Source organism: Atta cephalotes, assembly GCF_000143395.1.
Source record: "Atta cephalotes unplaced genomic scaffold scaffold00004, whole genome shotgun sequence".
NCBI classification, from domain to species: Eukaryota; Metazoa; Arthropoda; class Insecta; order Hymenoptera; family Formicidae; genus Atta; species Atta cephalotes.
Window position 1 is genome coordinate 9,066,616 of NW_012130068.1, and position 10,291 is coordinate 9,076,906.

At 29.0% G+C, this 10,291-nt stretch overlaps 1 protein-coding gene across 1 annotated transcript in view; it reads left to right on the forward strand.

The window, feature by feature from the left end:
- LOC105626080 (DNA repair protein RAD50-like) overlaps nt 1-8,425 on the forward strand; it is a 9,581-nt gene extending 1,156 nt beyond the window's left edge. Inside the window, exons 2-17 of the mRNA XM_012207390.1 lie at nt 381-524; nt 647-1,088; nt 1,155-1,309; nt 1,368-1,566; nt 1,647-1,870; nt 3,836-4,201; nt 4,269-4,389; nt 4,504-4,885; nt 4,986-5,191; nt 5,282-5,619; nt 5,742-6,161; nt 7,244-7,369; nt 7,455-7,730; nt 7,804-7,937; nt 8,013-8,144; nt 8,212-8,425. Coding sequence (XP_012062780.1) covers nt 381-524; nt 647-1,088; nt 1,155-1,309; nt 1,368-1,566; nt 1,647-1,870; nt 3,836-4,201; nt 4,269-4,389; nt 4,504-4,885; nt 4,986-5,191; nt 5,282-5,619; nt 5,742-6,161; nt 7,244-7,369; nt 7,455-7,730; nt 7,804-7,937; nt 8,013-8,144; nt 8,212-8,425 — 3,879 coding nt within the window. The remainder of the gene's footprint in view (nt 1-380; nt 525-646; nt 1,089-1,154; nt 1,310-1,367; nt 1,567-1,646; nt 1,871-3,835; nt 4,202-4,268; nt 4,390-4,503; nt 4,886-4,985; nt 5,192-5,281; nt 5,620-5,741; nt 6,162-7,243; nt 7,370-7,454; nt 7,731-7,803; nt 7,938-8,012; nt 8,145-8,211) is intronic.
- Nucleotides 8,426-10,291: the final 1,866 nt, after the last annotated feature.

Here is a 10,291-nt window from a genome sequence, read left to right on the forward strand (position 1 = left end):
ACGTAAATTAAAGTAAAGTAAGTAAAGTAAAGTAAACGAACTACTACTACTATATATATATATATATATATATATATATATATATATATATATATACATAAAATGATTAAACATATTTATGATTATATATAATATTAGATAATTGTTATAAATAATTTGGATATATCAAAATTTAGATTGAAATCATTATAATTTTTATTTAAAATCATAATTTATATTTTATAAAATTAGGATATTTTATAAATATTTTAAAAAATTAATATTAAAGCTTTTCTCTGGTTTGAGTCTTTATCTTTTTTATTTGTAATTGAATCTGTATTATATAAACTTTCTTAAAAGTGTTAGAAATTATTATTATATTAAGTTAGAAATTATAATAGGTGAGAGGTGTTGTCAAAGCTGAAGTAATCGATAATATGGGTACTAGTTATGTAGTATCCAGAACAATCGAGTCATCAAAAGAAAAAAAGAGGTTTAAAACCCTTGACAGCACTGTAACTAAAACAAGTAAAGATAAGAAACAGGTGAATGTCTATTTTGTAATATTTACCATCTTATTTTATAAATCATATATCTTATTTAATTACTTTACTTCAATTGCATTAATAATATATATATATATATATATTTTTATTTTTTGTCATAGAAAGATTCAATAACTAATAAATGTGCTAACGTTGATGCAGAAATTGGTATAGCATTAGGTGTTTCAAGATCGATCTTGAATTATGTCATATTTTGCCATCAAGATGAGCTTAATTGGCCATTTGACCAAGGAAAACTGTTAAAAGAAAGATTTGATGAAATATTTGACAGTGCAAGATTTAACAAAGCTTTGGAGACTATTTCAAAGCTTCAGAAAGAATTGCAAAGTGATATTCGGACTCTAAATGCAGAGAAACAGACTTACAAAGTACTCGTGTCTGAAGTACAGGATAAAGAGACTAAACTTAAGGAGCAAAAGAAAAGATTGGATACTACAAAGGAGAAAATGAATGATATCGATAAACAACTTGAACCCGTGAAACAAAAACTTGAAGAAGTACAGAAGTTTCATTCAGAATATAAGAATATCCAGACTGAGGAAGGTAAATTGAAAAAAATCGTTTTAAAATATAATTAAAGGAAAATAAACATTTTTCTTTTTTTCCCAGAGAAAAAAAAGATGGAATTTGATATGCATAAAGATCGATATGAAAAACTGAAAAAAAGCATAAGGAATATCTATGAAGGAACAACAGAAGAATTAAATGCGCTCATAGAATCTTATGACACTATATTGACGGAAAAAAACGTCGAAATAACAGAGGTATTAAATGTTACAATAGTATCTTTGTATGTACTATATATTGGTTTGCTCTTTGCAGAATGAAGCTGAAATCAAAGACATTTCCAAGAAAGAAACAAAAATCTCGAATATCTTAGCGACACGAAGGGAAACTGTAGGTACATTAAAACAACAGGTAAAAGATAATGAGAAAAGAGTGATTCGTCGCAATCAGTTATTAAATGATGCATTACAAGCTTGGAATTTTGATACAGTAGAATCAGATGTATCTGAAATAGGTATTTGAATAAATTTCACATAATTTTAATAAACTTAATTTTTTTCGCATTGCCAAATTATGCAAAAATTTTGTTCTCAGAGGTGAAGGCTCTTACAAAAAGATTAGAAGAAAAGATGCGAGCATTAGAAAAACAAGTAGAGGAAAATAGATTAGATATGCAAAGAGAAGAAAAGGAATTACAAAGGAAAGTTGATATGCTGCGTAGCAATTATTCAAAGATAGAATCAGAAAAAATCCTTAAAGAGAAGGAAATAACAGATATAAGAGACGAAATAGACACAATTCGAAATGAGATAACACAAGTTAGTATAATCTCATTAAGAAAATTATAAAGATAATTAATCATAGTATAAGTAAGACTTACAGATGATTTATGTGTCATTGACTACTTCAATCATATATACATAAATTTTTGTATAATTATATTTAAGTTCAAGAACTAAGTTCTAAGAACTTTATGTTGTTTTTTCGTGTAAACTACTACACTCTGTGGACTAATATTTTGTAAATACAGATTGCATAACTTTTATATGAAACAAACAATATCACAATCTTGACAGCTCTAGCGCTATATTGGACTAAGAAAGAATAAAGAAGATCTCAATTTTGAAATTTTTTGTTATTTTTGGCAACTCTATCTCATAGACACATATTAAGAGAATCTTAAAGTCATCTTACCGATTAAATCATATAATTTTTGTATAAATACAAGTTTGTTTTCTGTTTTTGCACTAGTTGCATTTAGTTCAAAAAGTGTACACTAAAATGATGTCAGCAACGCTGTTCCCAAAATAGTATCAGCAACGCTGTTTCTTGTTCCAGTGCAACAGAACTCATTGGATGAATTTACTGTACTGGTTGCTCTAGGTCTAAAGTCAGTGCAAGCAATACAAGCATTACAAGAACTAGTGTACACTAGTGTACACTAGTTCACAGAAAACAGACCTTGTATAAATAGTGCGAAAGTTTATGAGTAATAAAACTATGAAAATATATAAATATGATAATAAGCTTACATACAAAAACATTTTGTATCATTATTATTATCTTTAATTAAGAATTTTCTTAAGGTAGAATTACATTAATACTTTCATCTTTCTCACACGAATCTAATAAACGCAAAAGAAATTAAAACAAGGAAAAGGCAATGTGAGCCAACATTAATTGTTCATGTATAATAATAACAAATCTAATTTCCATGTAAACAATACGCCATTTTGAAATTTTTTAAATCCTTAAGATGTATACCTGGATCTTCTCTTCAGGATTGTTAGTAGAAAAATCAAGGAAAACCAGGAAAAATCAACTAAATTAAAAAGCTCAGGGAGAACCGGGAAAATCGAGAAAAGACAGAGAAATTATTAAGGAATTTATTAACCTAAGATAAAATTAAATTGCTGTAAAATTCTAAGTTTAAATTTCTTTAAAAATTATGAAATAGAATTTTTATTTTTAAAGAAACAATGCAAATATTTTTTATAATTTTAATGTTGCAATGAGCAATTTGCACTAATTTACCATTAACAGATATTGTTAAAAAGAAAAAAATTTAACTTTGCAAAAGTCAAAATATTAATGATGAGCATTTCGTAAATAATTTCTAATTAATTAAAATGATAATTAAAACATAGTTTTTAAATAAAATTTTAATAAATTTTAATAAAATGATTAAGTCTATTAAAATCAGGTTTTATATTTAGGGCTTCCTTAAATTTATCTTTAGATGCTTTATGAATTATTTTATTGACATTGACTATGAACTGAGCACCTAAAGATAAATTTAAGGAAGCCTATAAAATCTGACTATGAAAATAGTTAAAAATCTCAATAAACTATGTGCAGAACAAAGATACATATCCATCATTTCCTGTAATTTATTTGTTTTTTAACTTTTCACGTATTAGTAGTTCCACTTAACGTTTGCAACACTCATTATACATCGTATATTATTATTATTATTATTATTTATATTTGCAACTTGTTCTTTAAGGTAAATAATTCTTTGAATATATTTTTTTATTGTACTATTATAAAATGAAAAATTTTAACATTTTTCTTTGTTTTTATTCAAAGATTTTTAGGTTTTAATCAGGGAATTTTTTTCAAAAAGTTACTGAGAAAATGGGAAAAAGGGAAAATTTTTTTCTTTTTTGCCAACAACTTGTCCATTGTTAGTCGCTAATACGGCTTTAGGATTCTTGCAAAAATCCTTACGACAGAAATATTTAATTTTAAAGAAGTAATTGTGTTAAAATATTTTAATCTAGATTGGTGCAGCAGGAAATAAATTGAAGTCAATTGAACAAGAACGTAAAAGAGAAAAACAAAAAATTGACGAACTTATCAACGCGGTGAATGTAGATTCTCTTGAAATCGAAAAGGCAAATAAAGTAAAATCCAAACATAAGATTGAAGCAAGTTTAAGCTCCATTGACGACGAAATTTTTTCTTTGCATAAATTAAGTTCGTTAATGGCAGAATTGGAAATAAGAAAGTCAGCATTACAAGCTAAGGAAGAAGAATTGAAGAATTTGAAGAGAAAGCACGAAGATAGCATCAAAGTACTGTTAAATATTCAAGAATTAGAACAAACAAAATTAAAAGATACTTTAGAACGTGTACACCAGAAATTGGTACGTGATGAATCTCCTGTTTATATACATTGTCTTCGTAAAATCTCATTTTGATTATGAATTTTAGGAAAAAGAATCAAATTCCTTAACACGAGAGATTCAAGCACAAGAACGTAAAACTACTGCTTTTGAAACAACAGTACGGCATATAGAATCTGATATTAAGAAAAAGACGATCGAGTTACACAGTAAGAATATCTTATATGTAATATATTTTTTACAATTTTTTTTCATGCTCTTTGTACATACATATATAAAATTTTTGTTTATACAATAATTTTAAATATTTTTTTCTTATTTAGATAATAAAGAAAAGATATCTGCAGTGTGCGATTACAAAGAATTCGATGAGACTTTGTTAATGCAATCAACGATTGTAAAAGATCTTCAGGACAAGAGAGGAATTTATGCTTATCAAGCTACTGCCTATAAGGAATATGTTAAAAAGCTCTCCGTAAAGAATCCTTGTTGCCCATTATGTCATAGAAATTTTGAGAAGCAGAATAACGTTGCAGATTTAATAAAAGAAATCGAAAGCGATATAATACGTAACCAACCTAATCGTTTAAAATCATGTGAAAAAGAACTAAAGATACAACAGGAAAAATATGATAATATGTTGCAATTGAAATCTATTGTCGAAAAAATCATCCAGTATGAAGAAAATGATTTGAAAATATTAGAGTAAGTGATCTCTTAATTATATATTATATTAATCGGACTCTGATTCCGAAGTTACAGTTTTAATATATTTAATATTTATATTTATTTTTTTTATTTGTAGAGAAAAGTTAAAAAAGACACAGAACAGTGTGGCGCAGTCAAAAATGGCTGTTAAGAATCTAGAAGCGTCAAAGACGGAACCTGAGAAAAAATTATTGCTATATAAAAATATGATTGGCGATATTAAATTCTGGGATCGATGCCTAGACGAGATACAGCAATTGAAAGGAGCAGTTAATAACTTGGAAACTCAAATGGCCAATTCTGGTAATGTTATTTTGATAATTTATTTTAATATTAATGTTATTTCGATAATTATTTCCATTTATAATTATTAATTAGTGTTTTTTCTTACAGGGATTAAGACTGAAAGAACTATGGAAGAAGCGCAAGCACAGCGAGAATCTTTGAGAAAATCCCTTAAAGATATTTGTAATCATATTGATGCATTGCAACTCAAATTGACCAAGCATAACGAAAAACTGCAGGATGCTCGAGCGAAGTATAATGAGTTACACGAGAAGGAATTAAAAATACAATCTGATATGCAGAAATTGAAACATTTGAAGGACAAGCAGGGTGATTTGTATACACGAGAAATTACTGTAGGAGAAACAGTGGAGAAACTGCGGAAGGATTTAGCATATGCTGAGTCTGAATTGGATTCCAGAAGTCAGCAATTGGAAAAGACCAAGGTTTGTTTTTTATAATATTTCCAAGGCAATTGGCAATAAAATGAATACGAGATTATCTTACGCGATCCATGATTATTTGAAATGCAAATGTAAATACAAAGATGCTAAGACCTTTTTTACAGGTAAAGAACTGGCAAAAGCAAGAAGCTGATAGAAAATCGATATCCGAAAGTGCTAGACATTTGTCTGATTTGCATAAAATATTAGATGAGATCAATTCTTTTATTAATAGTAACATAATCGAGAAACTCGCGAGTTATGAACGCGAGATAGAGACTTACAATAATTCACTAACGGAACTTATGAACAAGAAAAACGATGCAGAGCAAACTGTAAACAAGTTGAAGGAGGACATTGCTTCTCAAGAAATTGGAAAACGAGAATTACTCGACAATATGTCGTTACGTAAAATTAAGGAAACGTTAGAAACCCTGAAAGAACAATACAAAAAATTGAATGAAAAATTGAAAAATACGGATTATAAAGAGATGATGAAGAAATGGGAGCAATTAGAAAATGACAAGCAAGCATTGCTTCGGCAAGTAAGTAAGGAGAAAAAGGGAAGAGAAAGAAAGAGAATGAAAGGATGGCGAAGAAAAGGAAGAAGTGAATAAATGATTGAGTAAATAAATGTGAATATGTGACATATCCCTATGTATTATACATTCACACTTATTTTTCGCCATAATATGAATATATGACATACATAAAATATTTAGGACAATGCTCGTGTGCAGGACTAGAAACGCTCTAATAAATGTTTGAACATGAGAATCATTTTTTTATTAGTCCGTCATGTTTTAACAATTCCTGAAAGGAATCGAGAGGGGGTGGGGGAGCGTAAAATGAGAAAGAGAAAGAAATAGTAATATATAGAGGAAATTAAGGAAGAGTGGAGCGGATAGTGATTTTCTTCTCTGGTTGGTTCCGCCATTCATAGTACAATGGTATGTACATGCATAATACTAGTGCGACATCGTATGTTCCTTCACATTCCTATCTTCTACTCAGTTCAACAATGCACTAAACATGACGGCTTCTGAGTGAATCCGCTCCACTCCTTTGATTCTCTCTGGTAATATATACGTCCTTCTCTCTCGCAAATTTTTGTTAAGACTATTGTCATGCATATAAAATTAGGGTTTGTGTTCAAATTCTTATTGGAGTGTCTCTAGTACGATTAAACTAAGTCGAAAAGTCTTCTTTACAATTTTTATAATAATTAACGAGATATTAATTTTTAAAGATCATGTATTCGATTTTTAGAAGACTTATAGGAGTACTACCAAATGCATGCGCTTGGCATAAAATACAATGCACTCGGTGCGAGGAATTGTTTTCTATCACCAATATTGTGTGTATTATTGCCGTTTGTAGTAAACAATTTCCTGCAATCATAATAGATGGGCGTGCATTTAGCAATATGATCGGTCGGATGCATTTATTTGATAATCTTTAAAATCTCATTAACTATTGCGAAAATTGTAAAATAATATAAGACTTCAGTTTACTTATCTGCGAACGAATATTATCTTAAATATTTTGGGACATCCATCTATAATATTTTTAAATATTTCATATATTGAATTATTAATTAATAACTTGATCTCGATGATGTTTTTAGAGGAATGTCGCTTTAGGGACTCAGGAAGAGTTGGAAAGGATAATTGAACAGTACACGCACGAATTACGGAAAGAGGAATATCGATTAGCTCGTCGAAATTATACCAATAAATGTATTGAATTAACGGTAAAATATTATATCGTATATGATTAAATATGCTAATTGGTGGTTTCAAGCAACAAATTTGACTTGCGTAAGTTCTTTTTATTAGGTTCAAGAAGATGTTATAGCTAATTTGAAAGCTTACAATAAAATATTGGATACCGCAATGATCGAATATCACGAGGAGCGTATGTTGACGGTCAATAAGATAATGAAAAAATTGTGGAAGCACGTTTATAAAGGTACGGACACAAGCAGCATAGAGATTTGCACGGAACCTACGGAAGGTGTAGGCAGCAATAGAAGAAGCTATAATTACAAACTGATTCAAACTAAGCATGGCTGTAAAATGGATATGAAAGGACGTTGCAGTGCTGGACAGAAGGTATTCGTGTCGGTCAATTAGCACACACGGAATCAATGAAAATGCATTATATTAAAATCCGAATTTTTCGTAGGTATTAGCGTCGATAATTATAAGACTCGCTTTGGCAGAAACGTTCTGCAAGAATTGCGGCATTCTCGCGTTAGACGAACCAACAACAAATCTGGATGAAGACAATGCCAACAGCTTAGCAGATATGTTAACTAAGTATGCATGCATTTTTGTCTAAAGCATAAAATAGCGATCGTATAATTATAAATAATTTAATTAAATGTGTTGCAGAGTGGTTGAGTTACGATCGAAATATCAAAAGAATTTTCAGTTAATTATAATCAGTCATGATGAAAAGTTCTTACAAAAGCTTGCTGATTTGAATAATCACAAGCAATTCCATGAACTTTATCGCAAACACAAGTATGTTATATAATATGTTCTTTATAAGAAATAATACTATTTGATAATGAATTGAATTCTTTCATAGTGGGATGACTACGGTAAAAATCTCTGATTTCAACGAGCATATGGGTTCTCTTTTACACGTTAAAAGTGAAGATGAATCTGATGAAGAGCAACGTCCTATACAATCGACCAGTGGTTTGGGTAGAGATACATCAAATAAGAAAAGATATAATTTGGATAATATTGATGAAAATAACAGACCGCCAGCTAAGAAAAGATATTGTTTCACTGAGTAATTAAAGATACACGTTTTGTTTTTATATTAAACACTTATTTTTTAACTATAATATAATATATATACACATTTATATATCTTTTAACATATATATATTATTTTTTATAATAATGTTCCTGTGGTTTTTACAGTTGTTATATTTTCATAATATGTTAGTGTGTGTAATAAAAAAGTGTGTGTTCTCATAAAAAAAGTATATAGATAAAAAAGAAAAGTTACATGTTGAAAATACCTCAAGTAATATGATAAGAAAATTATTTTATAACTATCTCAAAGGAAGGAGGATGTAGTATTCGTATGTAGTATTATTAATAAATTTAATTTTCAGATTTGAGATGTGTTATATAATTCCTGTGTGTCATCTTTAAATATTGAGCTTTTAAATTAATATCAATATTTATAGTACAATTATAATTGCTATAAAAATGATTGCTATGAAAAATTTTATAAAATTTCAAGAGTTGGATAATATTAGAAGTAAAGAAAACAATAGGTAAATTTAAAATAAAATTTGACATATGAAACTGCTCGAGAAACATGAATTTTCGAAAAAAAATTCCAATATTCCTTTATTATGTCTGACAATATCGATCATTAAAAGAAGAGTCATATATTTTTTTCTAATTAACAAATTTATATCATAAATAATAGTAATAATAGTAATAGAAACAATGTAATAGAAATATTTATAAGATGCCATTGAAAATATCGGCTGTTTTTATGTACATAGTTTTAAACATTTTTTAAAATACATTATCTCTTTTTATTTCTAAATTGTCGCATGAATAATACTCTACAATTAGAGTGTCTTGAAAGGGATATTATTAGGGAAAAAGCATCAAGTTTTCAACTTAGGACCAATTGAGATAGAATCGGTCGAACGTATAATGACGAGAATCAATCGGAAAGTCGGCTGCGGGCATTTCGGTATTGTCTCTCTCCGGCGAGTCTCGATGACCGCTATAGTTAACGAGTTATCGCGAATCGAGTGCCTGGGGGAGGGAACCGACATCGTAATAGGCTGCCGCTGCTGCTGCTCGGCTAGTCGTAACGTCATAATAGAATAGCGATGTTAGTAATACCATCGCCGCGACTGGAGGCAACCGGCCGGGCGATTGACTGGCCCGGCGCGGCATACCGAGTCTAACCAATTTGCATCGCATTGTGTACTCGTTACGGCTTCCATCTGCGCCCGCACTCGCATGCATACATCACTGAGGCCGAGGCGGCGACGTCGAGGCCCTTGGATCTTCTTTCATTAATGTTCCCTCCGTCTCCTCGTAACGGATATTAACATTTTTAATTATTCACTGAATGACAAAAAATTTTTTACTCAAGTAACAACTCAGAATATATAGATGTTTCTTATAATTTTTTATGCGTTTCGAAGAATTTCAACTTCGTGCAAAAAATATTCTTTTATTTTTTTTAAAAATCTTATTTTTAGGAAGTAAACATAATCATCAATTTATTAACAGAAAATAAAATAGATTGTATATTTTTTAAAATTATTTTACAAAAAAAGATGTGTAATAAAAAAATATATTAAAATATATTAAATAATACAAAATATCTTATAAGGTATAAGGCTGTAATGTTACTACACAATTGGAAATAAAGGTTCTAAATGATCAAGTTGAATCTTGTAGTGCTGATATAATTCTGTGTGAATTTATATACATACTCCATTCCACAAACTGCGCTCCGAATTTATTTTCAGTCTTGAAACGCAATTCTAATAAAATTAGAATAGTAATATTACAAATTGACAAGCAATTTAATTATTGTGATGCTAATAAGCATCTAGATTGATCTTAATATTTTGATGTTGATAAGCATTCTATGAATAATTCTATTTTTGCGAAAA